The 27,256-nt window shown below is 43.6% G+C and overlaps 1 protein-coding gene and 1 pseudogene across 1 annotated transcript in view; one reads left to right on the forward strand and one right to left on the reverse strand.

Moving 5' to 3' along the window:
- Positions 1 to 8,563, reverse strand: part of LOC101390389 (melanoma antigen preferentially expressed in tumors-like) — a 12,002-nt gene extending 3,439 nt beyond the window's left edge. The window contains 2 exon segments of the mRNA XM_087426421.1: positions 8,309 to 8,376; positions 8,482 to 8,563. Coding sequence (XP_087282547.1) covers positions 8,309 to 8,376; positions 8,482 to 8,563 — 150 coding nt within the window.
- A 913-nt stretch (positions 8,564 to 9,476) lies between these two features.
- Positions 9,477 to 27,256, forward strand: part of LOC101405910 (nuclear RNA export factor 2-like) — a 44,187-nt pseudogene continuing 26,407 nt past the window's right edge.

Genomic DNA, 27,256 nt, shown 5'->3' on the forward strand with positions numbered 1-27,256 from the left:
ATTAGGAGAAGATATTTTGCAAACCATACATCTGATAAGGGCTTAATCTCCAAAATATATAAAGAACTCATGCATCTCAACAACAAAAAAACTACCAACCCAATTAAAAAATGGGCAAAAGACCTGAACAGACATTTCTCCAAAGAAGATATACAGATGGCCAACAGACACATGAAAAGATGTTCAAAATCACTAACTATCAGGGAAATGCAAATCAAAACTACAATGAGATATCACCTCACGCCCGTCAGAATGGCTATAATTAACAAGACAGGAAACAACATGTGTTGGAGAGGATGTGGAGAGAAGGGAACTCTCATACACTGCTGGTGGGAGTGCAAACTGGTGCAGCCACTATGGAAAACAGTATGGAGATTCCTCAAAAATCAAGGATACCATATGATCCAGCTATTCCACTGTTGGGTATTTATCCAAAGAACTTGAAAACACCAATTTGCAAAGGTACATGCTACCCTGTGTTCATTGCAGCCTTATTCACGATAGCCAAGACTTGGAAGCAACCTAAGTGCCCATCAAGGGACGAATGGATAAAGAAGCTGTGGTATATATACACAATGGAATACTACTCAGCCATAAGAAACGATGAAATCCAGCCATTTGTGACAACATGGATGGACATTGAGGGTATAATGCAAAGTGAAATAAGTCAGAGGGAGAAGGTCAAATACCGTATGATTTCCTTCATTAAGTAGTAGATAATAACAACAATAAACAAACACATAGGGACAGAGATTGGATTGGTGGTTACCAGGGGAAGGGGGAGGGAGGAAGGTGAAAGGGATAATTCGCTACATGTGTGTGGTGATGGGTTGTAATTAGTATTTTGGTGGTGAACATGATGTAGTCCATGCAGAAATAGAAGTACAATGATGTACACCTGAAATTTTTACAATGTTATAAACCAACGTTACTGCAATAAACAAAAATTAAAAAACAAAAAACAAAAACCTGATTTCAATTTACTGTGATGATTTTGGGCAACTCCTTTGTCTTCATTTCTACTGTTTTAAACTGTATCACACAGATATTGCTTGTAACGGAGAAGGAAAACTATGTATTATTTATCTTTGAAAATGAACTAACTATTGCAATAACATAAAAGGCAAAATCTGACAGAAACATTCAAGGACCATAATTCCTTGTTTCTCAAAGTAAAGAGCTTCATTTTAAACCAAATTACAATTAAAGTCTGTATATCAACATATTTGGTTATAGGTAATGCAAATTCCAGACTGCAGGAATTTAGGTCAAAATTAAGTGGCCTTTACACATACTCATGATCAACTTGAGTTGAATCAGTTGAATCAATCAAACCCTTGAATCTGATTAATTCGGTGATGCATCAAGACACAGTTTAAATACTACCCATCACCTTCTCAAAACATATGGCTGGATACAAAGCAAGCTTTTGATGAGTACAGGGTGTTAAAGTGCAGAGGTGAAAGTCCACAATGGAAGGGAAATTGACTTTCCGCTGGCAAAAGTGTGATGTACTCATACTTTAGTAATTTGAGTACTATACTGTGCATGAGAAGAAAAAGGTTGGAAATTTGATTCATGACAAGCTTTCCCCTGTAGAAAGCCCAGGTGTGTGCGATAGTGCACTGTATGAGCACAAACAGCCACACCTCACTGACGCCAACCAGGTCCTCAGCCTTAACTGGCCGCCACAGTCTGGGATCCACCTCTTGTCTCACTTCCTTACACACACAAAAAAAACCCTCCCCAAATAAACTGAATCCCTTCCCCCATGCTGGCCTCATCTATAAAAGAGGATGGCACCAAATCTCAGTGGTTAGGAGCGCGTGCACGGGAGTGCAGCAGATCTGGGTTTGAGTCCTGGTTCCATTTCCTTCCAGCACAGCGGTGCCCAAGTTTGCTCACCATGCACTCAACTCAGATGAGCAAAACTGTATATGGTCTTTATAACAGGTCTGGTCATCCTCATTGGTTCCATCTACACCTGCTTCATCTAGTCCAGCACTCTCTGTCTGTTGCCTTGAGAATACAGTCTCACAAATTTACCTCGTCCTCCCCGCAACCATCCTCCACCATGAAGTGGCCTGGCCTTCACAGCTGGTTTGTGGTGCTCTCCTGTTGAACATAAACCATCTCACAGAACACTAACATCAGACAAAGTCACTCATGATCGTGATGAAGTGAGACAAAGAACAAGACCACTATACAAACCACAAAAATGACCAAACACCCCCTTCTCCTGGATGAGTGACTGCTGCTTCTTTACCAATTACACCTTTAGACTTGCTCTATTCTCTCCTTCTAGAAAAAATTTATTAAGACACCTAATCATAGAATTACTCCCATTTCCTGACAGCATTCAATATAGAGCAATCTCCCACTTCATTGAACCCTCTTCAAAATCACCTCACACAAGCCCAAATCCTATAATACTTCATTTTTCATGCCCACTTATTGAGACACCCCATGGGTCTCCATGGTGTGCATTCACTGTAATAAGGAAAAAGCCCAGCTTTGTTTGGCTAAAGGCATGTTCCTGGTGTTTTTTGGCTAGAGGACACTGACAGCAAGGAGGTCCTGAATTGGTTGGTCACCCCAGGGTGGCAATGCAGATTTTCTTAAGTTCTATCACTCATTGTCTCCACAATATTGGGTCTTCATATGATCAAAGCTCTACGAGGGACAGAGTCCACAGAAGACGCCTTGCCAAGGAGCAGGTAGATTGTCTGTGATATGGTATAAAGTGTGACATGGGAAGACTGATTAGGACAGAGAGTATCAAATGGGAGTCCCGGCCAGGAAGGTCCAGCAGCAGCGGCTCTGTTCATTTCCCTGGGCCCTGGCACACTCTGCTGGCACACAGAGAGGATGGCAGGGAGGCTGGGGCTGTGGAATTCACATGAGCTTAGCTACATGAAGGGGCATTGTTTCCTGTATGTCACTTCTCTTCCTGCCCATCAAGTGCAAAGACGTCACGTTTATGGACACCTCCAATGAGGTGCACTTCTTACAAAAGTTGCTGGTGGGGGTGGGTGGTGGACCCCTCCCTGTCCCCCATCAGGGCACAGGAGCTTCTGTGGGGAAGGTGCCCCAGGAGCAGCTGTGGGAACTCCAGGGGGAGGGGCCTGATGATGCCCTTTTCCATCCCTCCTCTCCAAATGACTTGTGTGCCTTCCCTCAGAATACCTCTGGCTCTTGTGTATCACTCTCTGCTCCAATACTTTGTCCCAGGACTTGTCTATGATCAGATGCCCTTACCCCTGGGATCCCTGCCTGGGATCCCCACCTCCCACACTAGTACATAACTGCTGCTTCTCTTCCTAAATACAGATTTCATTGATCCTATGTGACTGTTCATAAAGCTTTAATGGCATCATGCCCTTAATGATCACAGAATTCTCCTCCAGGCACCGCCCCTTGTGATCCCATCCTGTAACGCTTGTGCTGGAAAGCCAGTGGTTGGATGTGAACACTTCACTCTTTCAGTGGCCATATCCTAGGGAAGAATCCTCAGACCTAGAGCAGACAAGGTGAGACACTGTCCTTCATCCCTCCAAAATAAAATAAAGTGGGAAGAAGTAGTTTCTCTCTGGTCATAGTCCCCTAACGCACATTGGAAAAGGTGGTGAAGTAATGGTAGGAGGGCATATTTCTAGCCAAGGGTCTCCTAGGCCAGGTGAGGCTTTGATCTCATCCAGACATCCTAGAAGATCATGTAGCATCATGAAGAAGGAAATAAATAATAATTCTACAATTGTCCCTAAACCCAGATGACCTGAGACCCCTGGAGTGTCCAGTCAGTTACCTCTGAGCCCTGTCTGCTCACCTGGGAGCCCCTACTCCTCACTCCAGTCAGGCTGGACTCCCCGCCCCCTCCCTACCATCCAGCCCCCATAAGTCCTGCCCACTGTACCAGCCCAGCACCTCTTTGAGGAGACTCTGATGACTCCAGTGAGCCCTTCCTCCTTTTTATAAATTAAATAGGTTCTACAGAGGTTGCCATAACTTCCACAAGGACCTGGACCATGCGAAACCATTATTGTGACCACTGCAGCCCCTGGATCATTGGAGGTATGAAGAGTGACAGCTGTTCAGTGAACACCTGTGTGATGGTGCAGGTCACAGCAGGCGAAGGAACTCACTCTGAGATGGCTCAGGCATTGGGACCCAGAGAGAGCTCCTGACTCTTGTTCCAGTGTCCCTCCCTGCAGACCCCCAGTCACCTCTTCCTGGAGCCTCAAGTAGGTCCCAGACTCCAGGTCATGTGCACACCTGATGTGAACACAGAGGGCACCAACAGAGGACAGGCAAAGCACAATTATTGCATGGAAAAGATGAAGACTTTTCCCCAGCCCAGCTTCATTACACTGCATATCACAGAGATGGCACCAAATTTCATACTCAGCATAGACGAGTGTGTGTGGTTCCCTTCTTACATCCTCAAATACTTACTAAAAAAAAGTAATGCTATTGAGGTAAGAAACCTCATCCCTGTCAGAGATGGAAGCATTTGGGATGGGAGGGCAGCAAAATTGGCCTTGTGGATGACGGGCCAAATACCATGCTGGGACCTTGAAGGTGGTTTCCCCTTGAACTCCTCACAATGCTCCCATGAGGTAGGAGACAGGATTTCCTTTCACACATCAGGAAGATGATTCTCAAGGAGGTTAAGTACGTTTCCAGGTTCACACAGCTACTAAGACACAGGGCAAGTATCATCTGGCTTGGTTGCCTGAGTCCAGGGCCCATCTTTGGGATCAGAAACACAACCTACCCTTTTTTTTAATTAATTAATTTATTTAGAGGAACATTAGCCCTGAGGTAACATCTGTTGCCAAACCTCCTCTTTTTTGCTGAGGAAGATTGGCCATGGGCTAAAATCCGTGCCCATCTTCCACCTTTATATGGGACACTGCAGGAGCATGGCTCGATAAGCGGTGTGTAGGTCCACATCCAGGATCCAAAGCCGCGAACCCCAGGCCGCCGAAGCGGAGTGCGTGAACCAAACCGCTACGCCACCAGGACAGCGCCAAACAACCTGCCCTTTAGATGCATGAATTGAGAAAGGGGAAGTGACAGATGCCACTGGTGAGTGTACAGTCACTCTGGAGAACAATAAGGCAACACCTAGTAAGTATCTAGTAAAGCTGAAAGCGACTAGCTTGAAATATGAGGCACATGTATTAACTAACAGAGACATGGACGTAGGACAGCAACAAAGAATTCACTTAAAAATGTACATGCACAAAAGCATTTTTAAATGCCAAAACCACAATAACCAATGAAATGCATATAATAATCAAGATGAGTAACATTAAATGGTAAAGGAAGCTCAAGGCAAGTATGTATAATGTGATTATAATTTTGAAGACTATGTGAATGTGACTATACATGTGTTTATCTGTAAGTACAAGTTAATACTCCACTACAGATAACCACACCTGGAGAAGAGGCACCAATCTATTGACAGAGGCCCTTTCACTCAGAGAATGAGGATCAGAAGGTGGGAGATACAAGATAACTTTATTTTATAACTTTATTTTATAAATATACATTCACTGACTGTTTGAAACATTCTATCAGGAAAATCATCAAGGTAAGAATTTGGAGAGATAAACTTGTAAACAGATGGACAAAAAAAAATGTATACATACACTTACTATTTTTGAAATATGTACCAAGTAAAGTGCCCCTGAGGGACAAAGCGGGTTAAAATACTTGCTTAGACATAGCGGATGTGTGCGTGCACTTACATGTATGTGTGTGTCTCTGTGTGTGCATATTTCTATGGCTGAATCACAACAACATTGTGTGTGTCTGTGTGTTTATGTCTCAAACTCTATCACCGGCACACACACTCAAAGGTGCCGCTTTCTCTCCATCTCAGACAGGGGTGGGCTTCCTCTCTTGGGGCTTAGAGACACCAAAAATGGTGGATACAGAGAGACTTCTGCCAGTGGGTGGAAACTTCCAGAAGGCTCTGTCTGGTACCATCAAGCCCATGTCCCTTCCTCCCTCTCACCACTCTGGCTAAGTCCCCAACTGAGATTTTTAGAGCTGCAATTCTCCATGTGATCAACAAAGGGGCATCTGCCGCCATTTTGCTTTTTGTTTTCCTTTCTTAAACATTAACACCCCTAATTGTTGAAAGGAGAAAACACATGTTATTCTTTAGAAAAATTTATGGAACAGTACGGAGAGTATGTTGCCAATTCTGCTTGGGAACACGCTATGTATATTAAAAGACGAAACATAAGCTTCATTTAGAGATGACCTTGTGCCTGTATTTTGCTCATTGACCCACCTCATTTACCTACTGTCTTCCTTCATCAGTGTCGGCTGACAAGTCCAGACTGCAGAGAGGGCCCCTCCGAGACAGCAGGCTGTCGCCAGTACCCAACCCCTGTAAAGGCTTCCCGGACCTTCTCTCATCACCTCTCCATCATCCTCTCTCCAGGGCGTTATGGACACAGCTGCCCAGAGCAGTTTCTCCAAGTCCTGCTCTGATCTCAGAGGCAGATTGTTGCACAGCAGCCGAGGCTCAGAGCCAAATACCGCTCATGTAAGGAACAGCATCCCAAATAATGCCTGAGCCATTAGGAAAGTGGATAAAGATCATCATACCTCCAAACCACCCTCCAAGGTAGCCCATCTTCTCTTCCTGACAAGCCTCCCACCTCACAGACACAGCCTGTACTTCTAGCCCTGTTTGCCAAGCACTCTGTGCTCTGGGAAACTGCACCATTGGCTGATCCCTCTAGTTTCCAATCACCCCAGTGTCTCATTAATAGGAAGGGGTTATATTTTCACAGAGCTTGTTTCATGCACACAGGATGGCATTACATCATCAGGACTACACAGTAAGGGAATGGTGTCAATCTCTCTTTTTTTGAGACGAGGAAACTGTGTCAAAAATGGTGAGAACCAGGACCACCTTTATTTTGGTGGGGAGGAGGACTTTATATCTTTTCTTTGACAAAAATCATGACAGAGGACTGAATAAAGGAAATGTGGTGTGCATATACACACACACAGACAATGGAATATTATTCAGCCTTACAAAAGAAGTAAATTCTCCCTGCCCTTTGAAATGCAGCTTTGTAGTAACTCATGAGGAGAACAGAGAGCTGTGATTCAGCAGACTTGAGTTCTAGTTCAAGTTTATGAAAGATGTAAATGTGCTTGACAGTCCCCAGGCCAGCGTCTCACCCAGCCAGAGTTGAATGTTCAGGTCTTCTTTTACCAGGGTCTGCTTCTTGCTGTAGGAGACACATACTAAACAATGCAAATATTCCTATAGTCATAGTCAAGCAGTATTTTATTAAGCTATGTTTTCTGTTTTGTAAACTAGGAATGGGAGTTAGATTTTATCTTATGTCATTTTCGTATCTCCGGAATTAACTGTGAGACTTTGGCCTCTTCTTAGAGTGACATATTAGATTTTCTTCCATTTATACCATTATTTAGAAGATGCCCAGTATATTTTATCACACGAAATGCAAGCAGGCTACTTCTCTAGCTGTTCTCAGATTAACATGTTGAGGGGTATTACTACACAAACATGCAAGTCTAATGGAAAGAGATGGACAAGAAACTTTAGATGTCCTTAAGAAAAATAAAGGACACCTAGGCCTACCTAGGTTTCTCTGCGGTCCTCCTCTCACCTGGAGGAGGCTGTGTGCCCACAGGCAGTGGGGTCTAGAAAGTAGCTCTGACCACCTGTGTCCTTCCAAGGAGTCGACCCTCCCCCACAACCACCTCCTGCCAGGTGAGGACAGACACTAATGCTCCCTTTGCTCACACTGTCAGGAACTACCTTCAGAACCAGGTTCCAAGGCACACAAACACGGCAGTGTCACCCCCTCTGACCGGGATTTCAGGTGCCTCTGAGGAGGTGAAGTGTGCCACCCTCATCGTTAGGCATCACATTCATGACTGACTGATCTGATTTAGGGCCCTGGTTTTCACTCATTTCTCACATGAGCCTCCCTGAAGCTCAGGGCTTCCCTAGCAGCTGACACCCCCCTGCATTCTTCCCTCTCCCTGGTGCCCAGAAAGCACACATCCTCAGTGCCACACACAGCATATATTAGTCCACACAAAATAACTCAGGAGGTGAGAGAAGTAGAGGCAGCCTCTGGAGCCCTCGCTGGGCCACCATTCCCAGTTGGTGGGGTCTTGTTAGAAAGAACAGGGCATCATCAGTCATCTGCCGTCTCATCTCCTCATTCATGAAGTTTGGGGTCAGGGATTCTAATCAACACCCCGTTTCCCCTTAAGTAAGGAATGTTGTGTCCTCCCACCTTACCTGCAGGTTAACACCAAAGAAGTATGCTTTCTCTTTGGGCTCTTGGAGATACCGCAGAGGAACAAGAGCTGTGAATCTGTAAGTTTAATGACTATCTGAGAGGACTCTCCCACAGGACACGTCTGGGAATATGAGCAGATCAGATGGGCGACAAAGACAAGAGCTGGTCATACCTGGTGTTGCTGGAACGAAGGGGAAAGGGCACTCCCATACGCTGTTGGTGCCACGTGTGCTGATTCGTTTTCTGAGGCCCATAGTGCTATGGCATAATAACCTAAATGGTATGATTAACCTTTGATACAAAAGTCCTATTTCTACCAATTAGGGAGTTTCAGATGAGGGTTAAGAAAAGAATCAGCAAGGTGACTCTGATGCTTCCAGATTAGGGGCCCTGGCTGAGGGGGAGGCAAAGTTGCCACAGGACTTCTCACCTCTGGGGAAGGAAGATAGCTACTCTTTATGAAGGAGAATGGTTAGAGGGCCCAGCTCCATGTTCTTACCTAGTGGCAAGACTCAGTCTCGGGACAACTGCGGTGACGAGGAATCACTACCCTCTCTTCATGGATGTGTGTGACTATAAAGCACGTGCTCCTGAGCACAGAGATGGATGACAAACAGGTTACTCCCCACGCCCACTGCCAGAGCCAGGGATGGGACACGGCAGCCTGGGCACCTTCAGTTGCAGGTAGCAGAGCCTTAGCAAAGATATGAAGATACATACTGCTGAGGTGCTTAATGTCTGTTCTCCCTGTGTTTACCTCCCTGCACCAGGGAGCCGGGCTTGGTGCCCCTTCCTCTTGCCTCCAGGGGAGGTTGGCGGCAGGGCTGGAAGCAGAAGCTGTCTGAAGCCAGTAGTTCTTCCACGCTTTGTGAAAACTTAAGCTTATTGAAAGGATTGTGCTTTTTGAATCTGGTAGGGAGGGGAGGGCCTCTGAGGACACAGAATGCAGAGAGGAAGGGAGATTTCTCCCAGACAGAAGTGAGGTTGGAGGTCTACAGGTCCCTTCAGAAGTAGTCACCTGAGCACTGCTCCATCTCCACACTTACAGTGGCTCCCTGGATGGTCCATCAAGTCTGAGCATTAGCCGTGAGATAGCTTGTCCTGTTTGGAACAAGGAATGAATGATGCAGGGTCAGGGGGCCTGAAGGCACAGAGCCAGCTAGGGCAATGGTCAGCTCATCCCTGAGCAGTGTGGAATGCTTCACTCACACTGGACAAATTCCCACAGGTGGGACTGCTTTGTCAAATAGCATAAACTTTTAATATTTCTGCATTTACTATTGAGTTGAACTTTAAAATGTTTTTACTAATGTGTATCACAACCCACTGCAAAACAAGGGTAACTTTTCCTCCAGATCTGTGAAAATTATGGGTTTTACAACATTATTAATATTTGCTAATGTGATATCATCTTGTTAGGATGTTAGAATAATTCCATTTTTCCCTGTGAATGATATATTTCACACGAGCATTTCTAAATGCTTAGCCAATGGTCCCATTTTATGCCACAGAATATGCCCTGGAATAATTCTCGTGTCTGAGAAGAAAATGTGATCAGTGAGTTTGTGTTTATGCTGCATACCGTTAAATGGAAATTGGAGGTCATGAGAACTGCATACACTGATGAGGGAGGAAAAACTGAAACAACCTCTTTGACGAGACATTTGCAAACATCTGCGAGAGAAGAGAGTGAGGCCCCCTGTCAGCTGCTGCACTGTTAGGTCTGTCCTCAAGGAACTCTCCAGCACATGTGCCCCACAAAGCAAGTATTCCAAACGTGATCACACATCAAGTAAGGGTTGGGATGGCTTTTGTCCTCATCACAATATTCCACGCATTCTCAACAGGGGCAATATCGCCACTCACCCTCCCAAGGGGCTGAACGTAATTTTTGAGGGTAAAGGAATGGTAGACGTTAGAATAATTTGTGGCGCTCAAAGGACCATGGTACAGAAACAGTTAACACGTCATGTGTGGAATTAAAATTTCACGTTCTGGGCAGAAAGGGTAAGATGAGGGGGAAAAAAGTCTAAAGGACCTCTGTAAAGGGGACGATAATGGCAGAAGGTTGAGTAACACTGCATATACCCAGCGGCCTGTTATGTAGATGATGGACCACTGGGGCTTGGAGACTGGTCATTTTACTCTCCCCCATAGCGCTCACTCAACAACCCCTCTTGGTGATGAGGATGATGAGGATGGTGGTTGAAGTGAAATCCTCCACCTGGGACCAAGACACCTGGGTATGAGGACTACATGAACTGACTGTTTTTTTGAAAATGGTAGACAGACAGGGGCCGAGTCAGAAGAACAGGTGTTCCCTCTGGTCAGATGACCTGAAGGGTAGAATATCAATGCCGACAAAACTCATGTAAGCAAGCGGTACTCTAAATTGTATCTCCTTTATCTTAACATGTACTTGAGTAACCTATTATTACATTCATAGTTTACATCAGGGTATAAGCCGTTAGGGGAGGTTAGGCATATCGGGAAAGCTGCTCTGTTAATGCTGCTCAGTAATCTGCATTTCACTAAGGCTTTTCCCATTGCGTCTTGAAGCCACCAGGGCTCTGAATGACCTAATCTCTTTCAGTGCTCATATTTCATGCTTCCAGGGTAATACTTATTTTTTAATATAATAAGCTGTATTACTCTTAAATTATAATATTGAAAAATTTTAAACACCGTATGGCAAAATAAATCATTAAAGCTTGTCTGATGAGGCTAGAGTAATATTTGCAAATTATATGGGGCTAATTCTCATAATATATGAAGCATTCCCAGCAATCAATATGGAGAGATGGTCTAGTAATGATGTGGCCTCCCAGTGTTCACTTCCTTGTGTAATCTGTCCCACTGCATGTGGGCTGGAGTTAGTGACTTGCTTCTAACACCTAGAATATGTGAGAAGAGATAGGATGTCACTTCTGAGATGAGGTGAGAAAGAGGTTGTGTCTTCCTTGTTGGGCACCTTCTCATGCTCACTCTGAGAGAAGCCAGCTGCCATGCTGTGAGCTCCTCATGTACACGGAACCCATGTCTCTGGCCAGACCCAATGAGGCCCTGAGGCCAGCCAACAGCCACGTGAATGATCTTGGAAGAGGAGCCTTCCTCTGTTGAGCCTTGAGATAACTGTAGCCCCTACCTCTGCCTTGATTTCAGTCTTGTGAAAGACCCTGAGTCAGAGAGTCTTATAAGGCTTATAAGGATAAGCCACTTCCCAATTCCTGACCCCAAGAAACAGTGTTGAAATATATGTTTGTTGGTTTAAGCAGCAAAACTTTTTGGTATTTGTTATTCAGCAATAGATAATACATATACATACAGAGAATTCATGTAAAGTGCAGTATACATGCCCAAGAAACATTTGAAAACACATTAATTCATGAAATGCAAATGAAAACCTGGAGAAATGCTATTTTTGATGAAAGAAGGCAAGTTGATGAACAATGTAGGTGGTTGATATATAAAATCCCATAGAAAGGCAGGACCCCTGACCTCAGGGAGCCATGGAGATTCACCTTTCCCGAGTGCTAATACTTATTCAATCTCACATATTTCCCACAACATTCCTAGGAGATAGATGCCATGATTTCTACTTCGTTTTGTAGTTAGAAAAAAGACAATGTACAGAGGCTAGGTAACCTGGCTGGGGGTCATTCTGCTACTACGAGGAAAAGCAGAGACTGCCACCTTGTATGTCAAAACTCAGACTGCATGACGCTCAGCCGCACATCACACCAAAAGCCAGAAAATCTTGCTTCCTGATAACTTGTTTCACTTCTGAAATCTGTATCTCTATCTCTGAAGCCAGGTTACTAGTCCTGCCTGTACTTCTGCATATCAGTGAAACTTGTTGGACCCCATTTTCATATTCTGTAAAAATTAGGGGGTGTGTTTAGGTCAGTTCTTTTGAAAGCGGCATCCCCACACAACCTATATCATAAGGAATATGCACTCTCTAACAGAGGCACAGAGGTCATGCTGAGGATCTAGACTTGAAGGAAAAAGTCCCAAATACATACAGAATGGGAATGCACAGACTTTTTTATGGACATTGACAAATCAATCTGGAAAGAGGCTGTACTGATTGACATTCCCACCTGCAATATCACAGAGTGTAGGCTTCCCCACAAGCTCACACACAATGGGTTACTATTGTGTAACTAAATTCTCTGATCATCATTTAACTGGACATTAAGGAAATTTTTAAACTTTCCCTAGTATACAAAATACTGTGTTAATCATCAATTGTCATTATTTATTACTGCAATAAGGTCTGGCTATATAAGCAGACGAATAAACAACGAGCAACAGGCACATGAGCCTGCTGGTTCTCCTAGTGCTACTGCATGCATGTAGGCTCCAGGTTGTGTGTGTGTATTTGTGTGGCCTCTGGGAGTTCTTGATGACAATGCATATGCCTGGAAGATTATGAACATCTCTCTGTGAATATATGTTGAATTCAAGTTTAGAGAGGAGCCAGATCTACACCTTGTTAAGACTTTCTGAATGGCACAAGAGCTGGACCACAACATGCTTCTGAGCATACCATAATCCTGTTCCCAGAATGAAAAGCAAGTACGTCTGTGAACTCACCTGCTTCGGTCAGGGTCGGATCCCTCCAGGACTTAAGGTGTGTCAGTCTGCCTAAATCTGCTTCTTTTTTTTTTTTTAATTTTTGTTTATTGCAGTAACATTGGTTTATAACATTGTAAAAATTTCAGGTGTACATCATTGTACTTCTATTTCTGCATAGATTACATCATGTTCACCACCAAAATACTAGTTACAACCCATCACCACACACATGTACCGAATTATCCCTTTCGCCCTCCTCCCTCACCCCTTCCCCTCTGGTAACCACCAATCCAATCTCTGTCCCTATGTGTTTGTTTATTGTTGTTATTATCTACTACTTAATGAAGGAAATCATAAAGTATTTGACTTTCTCCCTCTGACTTATTTCACTATGCATTATACCCTCAATGTCCATCCATGTTGTCACAAATGGCTGGATTTCATTGTTTCTTATGGCTGAGTAGTATTCCATTGTGTATATATACCACATCTTCTTTATCCATTCGTCCCTTGATGGGCACTTAGGTTGCTTCCAAGTCTTGGCTACTGTGAATAACGCTGCAATGAACACACGGGTGCATGTACCTTTACAAATTGGTGTTTTCAAGTTCTTTGGATAAATACCCAACAGTGGAATAGCTGGATCATATGGTAGTTCTATCCTTGATTTTTTGAGGAATCTCCATACTGTTTTCCATAGTGGCCGCACCAGTTTGCACTCCCACCAGCAGTGTATGAGAGTTCCCTTCTCTCCACATCCTCTCCAACACATATTGTTTCCTGTCCTATTAATAATAGCCATTCTGATGGGCATGAGGTGATATCTCATTGTAGTTTTGATTTGCATTTCCCTGAGAGTTAGTGATTTTGAACATCTTTTCACGTGCCTGTTGGCCATCTGTATATCTTCTTTGGAGAAATGTCTGTTCAGGTCTTTTGCCCATTTTTTGATTGGGTTGTTAGTTTTTTTGTTGTTGAGATGCATGAGATCTTTATATATTTTGGAGATTAAGCCCTTATCAGATGTATGGTTTGCAAATATCTTCTCCCAATTGTTAGGTTGTCTTTTCGTTTTGTTGATGGTTTCCTTTGCTGTACAGAAGCTTTTTAGTTTGATGTAGTCCCATTTGTTTATTTCTCCTATTGTTTCTCTTGCCCGGTCAGACATGATACTTGAAAATATGTTGCTAAGACGGATGTCGAAGAGCGTACTGCCTATGTTTTCTTCTAGAAGTTTCATAGTTTCAGGTCTTACATTCAAGTCTTTAATCCATTTGGAGTTAATTTTTGTGTATGGTGTAAGGTAAGGGTCTACTTTCATTTTTCTGCATATGGCTATCCAGTTTTCCCAACACCATTTGTTGAAGAGACTTTCTTTTCCCCATTGTATGTTCTTGGCTCCTTTGTCAAAGATTAGCTGTCCATAGATGTGTGGGTTTATTTCCGGGCTTTCGATTCTATTCTATTGATCTGTGTGTCTGTTTTTGTGCCAGTACCATGTTGTTGTGGTTACTATAGCTTTGTAGTATATTTTGAAATCAGGGAGTGTGATACCTCCAGCTTTGTTCTTTTTTCTCAGGATTCCTTTAGCTATTCGGGGTCTTTTGTTTTTCCGTATAAATTTTAGGATTCTTTGTTCTATTTCTGTGAAAAATGTTGTTGGAACTTTGATAGGGATTGCATTGAATCTATAGATTGCTTTAGGAAGTATGGACATCTTAACTATGCTAATTCTTCCAATCCAAGAGCAAGGAATATCTTTCCATTTCTTTGTGTCTTCTTCAATTTCTTTCAGAAATGTCTTATAGTTTTCGGTGTACAGATCTTTCACCTCTTTGGTTGCGTTTATTCCTAGGTATTTTATTCTTTTTGTTGCAATTGTAAATGGGATTGTATTCTTAATTTCTCTTTCTGCTACTTCGTTGTTAGTGTACAGAAATGCAACTGATTTTTGTAGGTTGATTTTGTATCCTGCAACTTTACCATATTCATTTATTACTTCTAAAAGTTTTCTGGTGGATTCTTTAGGGTTTTCTATATATAAAATCATGTCATCTGCAAATAGTGACAGTTTCACTTCTTCCATTCCAATTTGGATCCCTTTTATTTCTTTCTCTTGCCTGATTGCTCTGGCTAGGACTTCCAGTACTATGTTAAATAGGAGTGGTGACAGTGGGCATCCTTGTCTGGTTCCTGTTCTTAGAGGGATAGCTTTCAGTTTTTCACCATTGAGGAGGATATTAGCTGTGGGTTTGTCATATATGGTCTTTATTATGTTGAGGTACTTTCCTTCTATCCCCATTTTATTCAGAGTTTTTAGCATAAATGGATGCTGTATCTTGTCAAATGCTTTCTCTGCATCTATTGAGATGATCATGTGATTTTTATTCTTCATTTTATTAATGTGCTGTATTACGTTGATTGATTTGCGAATGTTAAACCATCCCTGCATACCTGGAATACATCCCACTTGATCATGGTATATAATCTTTTTAACGTATTGTTGTATGCGATTTGCTAGTATTTTGTTGAGGATTTTTGCATCGATGTTCATCAGTGATGTTGGCCTGTAATTTTCTTTTTTTGTGTTGTCCTTGTCTGGTTTTGGTATCAGGGTAATGTCAGCTTCATAGAATGAGTTAGGGAGCTTCCCCCCCTCCTCAATTTTTGGAAGAGTTTGAGAAGGATAGGTATTAAGTCTTCTTTGAATGTTTGGTAGAATTCACCAGGGAAGCCGTCTGGTCCTGGACTTTTATTTTTGGGGAGGTTTGTGATTACTGTTTCGATCTCCTTACTGGTGATTGGTCTATTCAAATTCTCTACTTCTTCTTGATCCAGTTTTGGAAGGTTGTATGATTCTAAGAATTTATGCATTTCTTCCAGATTGTCGAATTGGTTGGCATATAGCTTTTCATGGTATTCTCTTATAATCTTTTGTATTTCTGAGGTGTCTGTTGTAACCTCTCCGCTTTCATTTCTGATTTTACTTATTTGTGCCTTCTCTCTTTTTTTCTTGGTGAGTCTAGCTAAAGGTTTGTCAATTTTGTTGATCTTTTCAAAGAACCAGCTCTTGGTTTTATTAATTTTTCTATTGTTTTGGGTCTCTTTTTCATTTATTTCTGCTTTGATTTTTATGATTTCCCTTCTTCTACTGATTTTGGGCTTTGTTTGTTCTTCTTTTTCCAGTTCCTTTAGGTGCATTGTTAGATTGTTTATTTGAGACTTTTCTTGTTTGTTGAGATAGGCCTGTATTGCTATAAACTTCCCTCTTAGAACTACTTTTGCTGTATCCCATAAGTTCTGGCATGTTGTATTTTCATTTGCATTTTTCTCCAGGTATTTTTAGATTTCTTCTTTGATTTCTTCGTTAACCCAGTCGTTGTTCAATAGCATTTTGTTTAATCTCCACGTATTTGTGGCTTTTCTGATTTTCTTCCTGTAGTTGATTTCTTTTTTCATACCATTGTGGTCAGAAAAGAGGCTTGGTATTATTTCAATCTTCTTAAATTTATGGAGACTTATTTTGTGGCCTAATATGTGATCAATCCTGGAGAATGTTCCATGTGCATTTGAAAAGAACGCGTATTCTTCGGTTTTTGGATGGAATGCTCTGTATATCTACTCGGTCCATCTGTTCTCGTGTGTTGTTTAAGGCCAATGTTTCCTTATTGATCTTCTGTTTGGATGATCTATCCGTTGGTGTAAGTGGAGTGTTCAAGTCTCCTACTATTATTGTGTTACTGTATATTTCTGTTTTTATGTCTGTTAATAATTGCTTTACATATTTAGGTGCACCTTCATTGGGTGCATAGATATTTACAAGTGTTATATCCTCTTGTTGGATTGTTCCCTTGATCATTATGTAATGCCCTTCTTTTTCTCTTTTTACAGTTTTTCTTTTAAAATCTCTTTTGTCTGATATGAGTACTGCTACCCCAGCTTTCTTTTCATTGCCATTTGCATGGAGTATCTTTTTCCATCCCTTCACTTTCAGTTTGTGAGTGTCTTTATGTCTGAAGTGTGTCTCTTGTATGCAGCATATATATGGGTCTTGTTTTTTTATCCAATCAGCCACCCTATACCTTTTAATTGGAGCATTTGGTCCATTGACGTTTAAAGTAGCTATTGATAAGTATGTACTTTCTGCCATTTTTTAACTTTTTTTTTTCTCAGTGTTTTAGTAGTCCTTCTCTGTTCCTTTCCTCTTCTATACAGAATTGATGGTCACTTTAGTTTGACCTCTGTCTGAAAGCTGTACTCTTTAACTCCCCTCCTCCCTCATGTTTTTAATAGCATATCTAACCTCTTTTTTGTGCATTTGTATCCATTACGTTCTTATCATGGAAATAGATAACTTTTCCTATTTGTGGTCTTCTCTTTTCCCCTTAAATCAGTCCCTTGAACATTTCTTGTAGCACTGGTTTCTTGGTGACAAACTCCTTTAATTTTTGCTTGTCTGGGAAATTTTTGATCTCTCCTTCCATTTTGAATGATAACCTTGCTGGGTAGAGTATTCTTGGCTGTAAGTTTTTTCCTTTTAGCACTTTAAATATATCGTGCCATTCTCTTCTAGCCTGTAAGGTTTCTGCTGAGAAGTCAGCTCATAGCCTTATGGGGTTTCCTTTGTATGTAACTTGACATTCTCTTGTGGCTTTTAGGATTCTCTCTTTATCTTTAATTCTGGACATTTTGATTATGATGTGTCTTGGTGTGGGCCTCTTTGGGTTTATATTGTTTGGGGCTCTCTGTGCTTCCTGTACCTGGAGGTCTGCTTCCTTCCTTAGGTTAGGGAAGTTTTCATCTATTATTTCTTGAAATAGATTCTCTGCCCCCTTGTCTCGCTCTACTCCTTCCGGGACACCTATAACACGGATGTTAGTGCGTTTGATGTTTTCCCAGAGGTCCCTTAGACTGTCCTCACTCTTTTTAATTCTTTTCTCTTTTACCTGTTCACCTTGGGTAATTTCTTCTAGTCTTTTGTCCAGCTCACAGATCCATTCTTCTGTATCCTCTACTCTGCTTTTGAGTCCCTCTAATGAATTTTTCATTTCCAGTATTGTATTCTTCATTTCTCATTGGTTCTTTTTTATATCTTCCATTTCTTTGTTGACATTCTCACTGAGTTCATCTATTCTTATCCCCAGATCAGTGAGCATCCTTAACACTCTTAGTTTGAACTCTCTGTCGGGTAGGTTGCTCATTTCTGTTTCACTTAGTTCTTTTTCTGGGGTTTTGTCCTGTTCCCTTACTTGGAATGTATTCCTTTGCCTTCTCATTTTGCCTCTTTCCCTGTGCTTGTGTCTATGTATTAGGTAGGTCAGCTACGTCTCCTGCTCTTGGATAGGTGACCTTATGTAAGTGATGCCTTAGGAGGCTTCCAGTGTGCTTCCCTCAGTTCTTAATGTTCCAGTGGTGACCCCTATGTGGGTTATGTATGTCCTTCTGTTGTGGCCTGTTTGCTCTCCCTGTAGGCGCCCAGGGAGGCGAGTTATGCTCCTGACCAGCTGTTGTAATGCTCAGCTGCTTGTAGTTGTTGTGGGCCCTTCAGTCTCTTTATCAGGTGTGGGGAGCCCCAGCACAGTTGGCTGCAAGTTCTAATACCACATTTGTGTTGCAGTATTTCTTTTAAGTGAGTAGGCCCCCAGCGTGGCAGGTTGTTAGGCTCAGGGCCTTACAATTGCTGTAAGCCTCTAGCCTATTAGGTCTCTTGTCAGCTCTCTGAGGATTGCAGCTAGGTGGGGCTGGCCTCAGGCACAGTAGCACCCAATTGTTTCAGGCTTTGTAAGGTGGGGCAAATCCCCTATGTGGATCTTTGAGAAACACAAGTCTTCTGCAGCTGACAAGCCCTGCCGCCCACAGGTCCACACACATAGTCAACACAGTCCTGCCCTGTGTGCGTGCCCCGACCTCCTGAAGCGGACCCAGTCTCTCCACGGTGGGAGCCCCACACACTCCACCACTTCCCCAACCTCTCCACCTGCTCCTTGTGCACGCCCTGCCCCACTGAAGTCGGCTCAGTTGCCAGGCTGCAGGGAATCCAGTCACCAATCTATGCAGGCCCACAAGTTGCCTGAGGGCTTGTTGTTGGGTGGAGCCAGTCTCTAGGGTGGGCTGCCTGCCCTGGCTGAGCTGGATTAAATCGGTGCTCTAGCGGGTGGGGCAGACCCTGGGCTAGCAGGCCTCAGGGAGAACTCCAATGGCATCTGTGTCAGCACGCCCACACCAGGCCACAACAATGGCCACCACCAATGTCTCAGTCCCTAGAGAGGTCTCACCTCTCAGCGAGATGCACTAACATCTTCTTCTGAGGAACCACACTGTAATATACAGTTTTTTTTTCCCAGACTCTTTTTCTTTCACACTATCTCATGTGGTCTGAGGAATATTCCATCTCACTTTTTGTAATCTACCACTTTAGCCTGAACCATTTCTTGAATAATAGTGCATTTTTTTTTCAAAGTTTAAAGTTTGGAAATGGGAAGTTAAGCCCCCCACTTGATCCTTCTACCAGCCTGATTCAGTCTCTGATCTTTTAATTTTGGTTCCTTTAAACAGTATGTTAGATTATTTCCTACCAGGGGTGCCCTGTTTTAGCATCGCCACTTGATAAGATACGTTAAGAGCTGACACTGCAACCTGCCCCCATACACCCATCCGTTTTCCTTCTCGTAACAACAGAATGTGCAACTAAACACACATTCATCCCTTACTAAGCACCGGACGTTGTGCTAAGTACCTGACTTAGTAATAGTTAACTTATTTGTACTGCTTATTAGGTCACAGGCATTTCTCCAGGGGTTTTCTGTGTATTTCCATATATTAACTCACTTAATTCTCACAATTACGTCATGAGGTAGAAACTATTACTATCTTCAGTTTAAGGGGGCAAAAAAGAACTTGAGTCACTGTGAGGTCCAAGTTACTTGCCGTGGACCATGTAATTTAGCAGCAGGATTCAAACCCTAATTGATCTGACCTCAAATCCTATGCCCATAACCAGTAATGTGTGGCTCTGTGTTAGGGGTGGAATGAGCACTGGGATGGGACTCGCTCAAGTTCCGGTGGACAGTGATGGGTGTGGTGTCTGGGACCAAGATGCACAGAACTCCAGCCTTCTGCCTGAGAGACTCATCATTGCACGCTGTTCCCCTGTACTGTCTCTCCTTTCTCAGACTGTGTGGGAACTGTTTCTCCCGTGTTCAACTTGAAGGTGAAGTAACAGAGACAGACAGGATCTACTACAGGGAAATAAAGGAAGGTTTCCAGAAGTGTGCATATTGCCAGGATGGACTCAATTCCTCAGAGGCTTTTTCCATTTGTGTTTCATTCTCTTCCCAACGCTCATTCTCATCTTTCTGACCTTACATCCATCCCTTGGCCTTTTCACTGTCTATGTCAGGTACTCACATCCCTTCTTTCCCATCTCTCCTTGATTCCAAGGACAGTCATTTCTACCTCTCTTGTGACAATATCAGCCACTCTCTGGTCCCATCCTCCTTCTGTGCCAAAGATCCGGTAAAGCACCGCCATATAACTATAGGTATATATTTATTCAGGGAATATTTTGTATGATAAATCTAAAAAGTGAAATGTCTGGGTCAAAGTGTAAGAATGACTATCGAATGGTCTAAACATACTGTAGGCAGTTAGGCTCTCATACCCTGTTAGTAGCAATGCATATTGGTGTAAATATCATCAAATATCCGTAGGAAACTATCTCTTACGTTTAAAAATATATGTGTGCTTCTTCTGGGAAGCTGTAGAGCAGGGACTCAAATCCTGGACCTGCCCTGAAGCCCAGGCTGTGCTCCACTGGGTCCCTTGGCCTCCACCACTGGGGATGCTCTGTAACGCTGGTCAACCCATGGGTATTGTTCCAGTATTTTTTTTTTTGTACAGAGAACTCTATTACTTTTCTAATTTAAAATAATCAATTCAAATATTCAAACACCAATATTTTTTTAAAAAAAGGATTAAAAACCATATTAAGGCCAAGGAGCAAAAATCGGTCGTATATAGTACAGTAGGATCCAGAAAATGTACAGTCGGATCTAGTCTCGTGTGGCAATGCATTTACCAACATGTATACGTGTATCTGTAAATGACTTATAAAAGCACATAACGCAAATATTAACACATGCCCATGCACACACACACTCTTCCCTTCCTCTGAGACAGTGGCTGTATTTACTGTGTGTCACAAAGCTGGGCACTCACAGACACGCCTGCAGGTCCAGACCTTTCTTCCTACACACACCAGACATCCAGGAAGCCGTGTCTGCTGGATTCAAGGAAAGCTTCTCCTCGTTTCTGTCACCGCTGTTTGCAAAAGCCTCCCTTCCTGAGATCAGAAAAGCTATAGTTTTAGCATTAGTCAACAGGGAGGTACTTAGCTCTATTTCTAACTGGACACTAACGAAAAATATTAATTTTGCAAAGGAAAATTCAACACATGCTAGTTGTAGAAGCAGGTTATAAAACAGTTCTGCAGCCCATATTTTTCTGGAATAAATAGATGTGGATAGAAATGGTTGAGAGGTGTGGATTCTCCAAAGTGGCTTTGTTGATGATCCCAAATCTACCTTACATACATTCATTTAACAAATATTAATTAGGCCCCTGTTATATGCCAGACACGGCTAGCCCAAAGTGACTTCTAATCTGCAAACCTTGTGATCCAAACAGATTTCCCCATCTGGTGCAAGACAGATATTCCACTTGATCCAAGACACCTGGGCCCACTCAAGCAGGAGTGACTAGCTCCTGGTCACAAAACTTCATCCCCCATAGCTTACAGGAATCTGTCCATGAGACCTGAAAGTTCACCATTAAAGGAGAACCAGTGCAGTAGCTGGAGGACCACTCAGGATGTGGAGGCAGACCAATAGGTGAGGAAACAATTCCTGCTCTGCCACCTGCTTGGCTGAGAAATCCTGAGAAATGTACCTAATCCCTGTGAGCTTAATATTCATGATCTGAAAAGGGGCCGTGGCTACAATCGTCGCGGGGTGTCTGCGTGTAAGGAGGTCAAAGAAATCTAGTGAGTCTGCCCAACACTGAGCAACTGTTGGTTGCCGCTGGCTTACTGGTCACCCCCTTCTTTCCCTACCATAGCAGGGATGCTGTTGCCATGTACTCAGTGACATAGCAATGATGTAGGTAGAATTCTAAAATGACACAGGAAGTAGCCGTATGAACACTCATGATGTCATAAAGGATACTCATGATTATTTCTTCATGGGAGGATCAGCTAGTATATGGTGGAGCCCGAGGGGGAACCCAGGCAGCCTGGGTGACAGGCACTAGCTGCTGTATAATGCTCCTGTTATCACCTTTGATTCCGGCAGGAATGTGAGAAAGGGATTGTGCGGAGATGCAAACACACAGTAAGTGGATGCATGTCTCTGTGTGGGCGTGGGGTCTGTGGTCCCCCTGTGGCTTATCACATGCTCACTCTCCTGTGAGGTTCCCAAAACGAGGCCATGCCTGAGATGGCTCGTGTCTGAATCACCTTGATGAGGGAGGGCTCTGGCCCTGTTCAGGCACCCGACAGAGTCGGTCAGTCTGGGGATTGCTGTAGCCGTCAGCTGGCTCACTTGGACACTTCCCCTCGGCGACAGTGTTTCTGAAGTAATGTTAGTTCTGGAAAATGACTCTGATTCTCCTATATGCCATGAGTTGACCGTGTGCCCTTTCTCCTCCCTTTAATATTTGATTTTTTTACTTTCATTGATGGATTGTCAGGAAAACAAGTTGGTTGCCTGGCATTCTCCAGTGGTCAGCAATAAGGGGCCTCTTTGCTGTTTAGTATCTTTATGAAGTCATGGCTTTTTAACATGGTGATGGGCTTCAAACCATTGTTATACGGTTTTGAGCAGAGGAGTGAAGTGATTTGACTCATGGTCTGCTTCCAGGTTGAAAACAGATGGTGAGGGAGCAAGGATAAAAGCAGAGGAACCGGTTGGAAGGTGGTCTAATCCAGGACATAGATGCTGGTGTCTTGGCTAGGGTGGTAGTAATGGAGGTGGTGAGAAGCAGCTCGATTCTGGATATCCTTTGAGAGAGGGGCCAAGACAATTTCCTGATCAGTTGGATGTGGAGTGTGAGAGAGAGAACACTCCAGGCTGCCTCCAAGTTCTGGGGACTGAGCAAGTGGCATTTCTGGGTCAAATGCTCGATTCGTGTCTAATTTCACTTCCAGCGCCACACAGGGAAGGTCCCAAAGGTTGTGAGCAGCAGGATTTCCCTGACAGCGGGCCACACAGTGAAAGCAATGACTTCCCAGAGGAGTTCATCTGAGGCCTGGTCATAATCATTACATCATGGAGTGATCAGCCGTGAAGGGACTTTTACTGATAAGTGTGTCCTGAGACAACATGGAGTAATTAATGTACAAAATGCACAACACACAAACCTAGAAAACCTTAAATATTAGAACCCCAAAGGAAGCTGCTTTCTAACAGCCTAGTTACCTGAGTAATCCTCCCTCCCCGCAAACCACTAGGATTATTATCTACTGGTACACTGTTCCACTTGAATGTGGTAAAAATAAAACACCCTTAGTGAATCCACCCATGGGAGACAGGACTGAGACTATGTTATTTCTGTAGATGCCAAAAACAACTTCTGAATCTCTCCATATGGTGAATTACAAGGGTTGATGGGGAATGTTTGGGGAGGGGGCGGTGAACAGCAACACAAATCCTAGGAGTGAATACAGGGTGAAATATAACCAAGACACTTTACAAGCATACCTGTGGCTACAGTATCCAATAAAGTAGACACCAGAGCAAAGACAATTAATAAGAGACAAAGAGAGGCATTACATAATGATAAAAGGATCAATCCACCAGGGAGACGTAACAGTCCTAAATGTGTATGCACCAGACAACAGAGCCTCAAAGTACACGCAGCAAAATCTGATGGAGCTGAAAGGAGAAATAGCCATGTCCATACTTAGTGTTGGGGCCTTCAACACCCTCCCTCTGAGCAAGTGATAGAATTACTAGAGACAAAACCAGCAAGAATATAAGAGGTCTGAACAACACAATAAACTAAGAGGATCTACACGACATAAATAGAACACTGTGCCCCACAACAGCAGAGTACAATTTTTTTTTCAAGTGTCTATGTAACATTTACCAAGATAGATCCTCTCCTGGGCCATCAAACAAATCTCAACAAATTTAAAAAGAATTGAAAGCACACAGACTATGTTTTCTGACCATAATGGAATCAAATTAGAAACCAATAATAGAAAGAAAAAAGAAGAATCCCTGAACACTTGGATAAGGTAGTTGATACATCATTCCAGTTGGTCATTCAGACCCTTGTAGAAGAGCTGAAGTTAGAAAGAGTTGTCTCCTGAGCTGAAAGGCATGTCAGGCTGGGCAAAAGGAAAGCTCACTCTGGATATTTCAGAGTATTATTGAGACCAAGGCTGTAGGTTGTTACATCAGTCCCACCCGACATTAAAGCTTGTCCTATGCCAGCAAAGGAAGGACAGCTTGCTGATTGTTAGTGGAATCACTTTGGTGACTGATTGGATTTTGGAAGCATGAGAGAGGTTCCCTCCCGGGTACTGGTGCGGTTGTGAGAGGTGTGAGGGAAGGCAAGATTCACGTGCTTTCCTGGTGTATGGCTGGTGTCCAGTCTAACCCATGGACGCACACACCTTTGTTCTTTATAAATCCTGCTCCAGTTTTTAAAAGCTTCAACACAGTTTCCCTCTCCCCCTCCTCCTGCTCCTCCTCCTCTAAGATTCCTTGCCTGAGAGTGCCATCTGTCAGATAATGCTCTCCTATCTGGACAAGCAGAGGAGTTTCCTTTCTGGGGTTTGTGGGGTTGGTCCCTTAGGGCAGATTGGCACTTTGCTTGCCCTCCCATGGTGTTAGCCTAAGACGTAGTACATGGTAAGTGGACCACTGATGTGTCTTCAAACGTGTATTTTTGTTCCCCTTCTCAGAATACAATGATGGTGGTAGCTCACCTCAAGGAAGAAATAAAAATTGGAGTTCTTTCCAAGGTAATTTTGGCAAAAGGAACCCTCGTTATGAACATGGTGGATATGAGCCTTGGCCTTCACACCGCCGGGAGGATGATGGAAACCTGGTGATGAGGGATATCCAGGAGGACCCCCAAGTAAGACAGTAAGTGACCAGGCAGCCTGGTTTGTATGTAGCTGCCCCTGGGACTATGCAGCTCTGTCACTCTCTATGGTCTTTTTCTTCTCTCATTGGAAAACTGAAGAATACTGGAAGTGGAATAATGGTTGAGCAATCCTAATTGTAGTCCTTCTGTCAAAGAGGCAAAGGTGTATAGAAGACTTTCTTAGCATTTATGGCCACCCACTTTCTCTCCACTTCCCCCCTGCAGCAGTCCCTATACCATTCGACGCAAAAACAGAAGAGTGATATGGTATAATGAAGACCATATCCATATGGCTATGTGGAGAAACAGAAAACCTCTGGGGAGAGAAGTTGGGGGGAACACAAGAGATGGACCCCAAGGGAGCTGGTTCAAGATCACAGTGAGTGTCCTAAAAGAATGTATGGAACGTGCAGGAGAGAAAGGTCAGGGAGGGTTGTGTTGATCTCATGTGGAGACGCTAGGTACTTTGCTGGGGACAGTTTGTAATCTGTCCTTTTTATTAAAAGAAGTTAACATTCTTGTTCATCTAAGGGCAAATTCAGAGGAGCCATATAAAGGGAACAGGCTGACTGTGGGGAGAACAGAGGAGACTGCCTAAAGACAAAGATGGAAACTACGGCCAAGAATATGGAGCAGCTCCACAATGGATGTCTCAGTTTGGCTCAAGCAGAGTGTGGAGGATGCAGGGGTGGGGGTCCAGTCTCTGGAGACCTTGTTTGAGGTGCAAGCAGGGTCTGCACTAGGTAGAATCACCTGGAACTTTATAAAAGGAAGATCGTGCCTAACACCTTAAGTTGATTATTTGGAGGAGAGCTTTGGATGGGGAGAAAAGGAATTTAGGAAACCCATATTTGGCACAAACATAAGAAATCATGTCCATAGTCCCTTCTTTAGAAATCCTTTAAAGCTCAATAGAAGGTTGGAAAGGAACACTGCTGGGTCAGTTCTCCAGGCTTAATTCCATGTTGTCTCTCTTCTCTCCCATCCCTTCTTTTCACCCTTAGATTCCCTATGGGAGAAAGTATGACAAGACGTGGCTAATGGATTCAGTCCAGAGCCATTGCAGTGTCCCCTTCACTCCAGTGGATGTAAGAGAAGATGGTGAAGGCAGATGAGTGGGCACAGGGAAGGGGGAGAGACCTGGCTCAGCAGGGGCCATTGGCCTCTGACACTGTTGCTGTTTCCTTTAATCCCTGTAGTTCCACTACGTGGAAAACTGGGCTCGGTTCTTTGTCCAGGATGCTGGTGCTGCCTCTGCCCTGATGGATATCAGCTACAAGATTTGTGACGACGAGAAGCAAAAGGTGTCTGCTGAGGGCATTACCTGTATCCAGTCTCAAGGGAGGAGGACAGGCCAGGTTTTTGTCTTTGGAGTTAGAGTTCCTGGTGCTTACTCCACCTCTCCTTCCTGCAGATATCTATCTTGGTCAGTCCTTCTGCTGAACCCCACTCTGTGCGGTATAAGTTGGAGCCCAAAGAAATGGAGCAGCTAAAGGTAATGCAGACTCAAGGTACATTGTGTGCCCACAACCATACCCACTTCTTCTTCCCCCAGCCCCCAATTTCCCTATCACCACCACAGCCTCAGAGCGGCTCTCTCCATCTCTCTCTGCAGCTGACCATGAACAAACGATATGATGTCTCCCAGCAAGCTCTTGACCTCCAGAGGATTCGCTTTGACTCAGGTATGGCTGACAGCAGTAATTCTAGGGTAGGTGAGGGCAGAGAGATCTGCCTGGGAGGGAGATTTAGGACTGGTAACGTGGGGAGGAGTTGGGGCTGGCCCTGGACTCCTCTCAGCCTTCTGATTCTCTCTTCTTGGCTTTCTGAAGATGTGGTGGATCATGATATTGATATAATCCTGAATCGAAGAAACTGCATGACTGCCACCCTGCAGATCATCGAGAAGAATTTCCCCAAGGTGAGGCCCTAGGCTTAGTGCTGATATTATGGTAGTGGGTGGAACAGATGGGATAGAGGGCAGATTTGTCTCCCAGGCCCTAGGTAGTAACCGTCACTCTAACTCTTCTTCCTCACAAGCTATTGTCTTTAAACTTGTGCGACAACAAACTGTACCAGCTGGATGGCCTGTCTGACATTATACAGAAGGCCCCCACAGTCAAGATCCTGAACCTCTCCAAAAATGAGGTGGGAAGAGGGAGCCAATCAAAGTTGGTTGAGAGTGGGTGGTGGTGCTCATCAGAGTGATGACAGGA

Source organism: Ceratotherium simum, chromosome X (assembly GCF_057802395.1).
Source record: "Ceratotherium simum simum isolate JZ-2026a chromosome X, ASM5780239v1, whole genome shotgun sequence".
In the NCBI taxonomy this organism is placed as follows: Eukaryota; Metazoa; Chordata; class Mammalia; order Perissodactyla; family Rhinocerotidae; genus Ceratotherium; species Ceratotherium simum.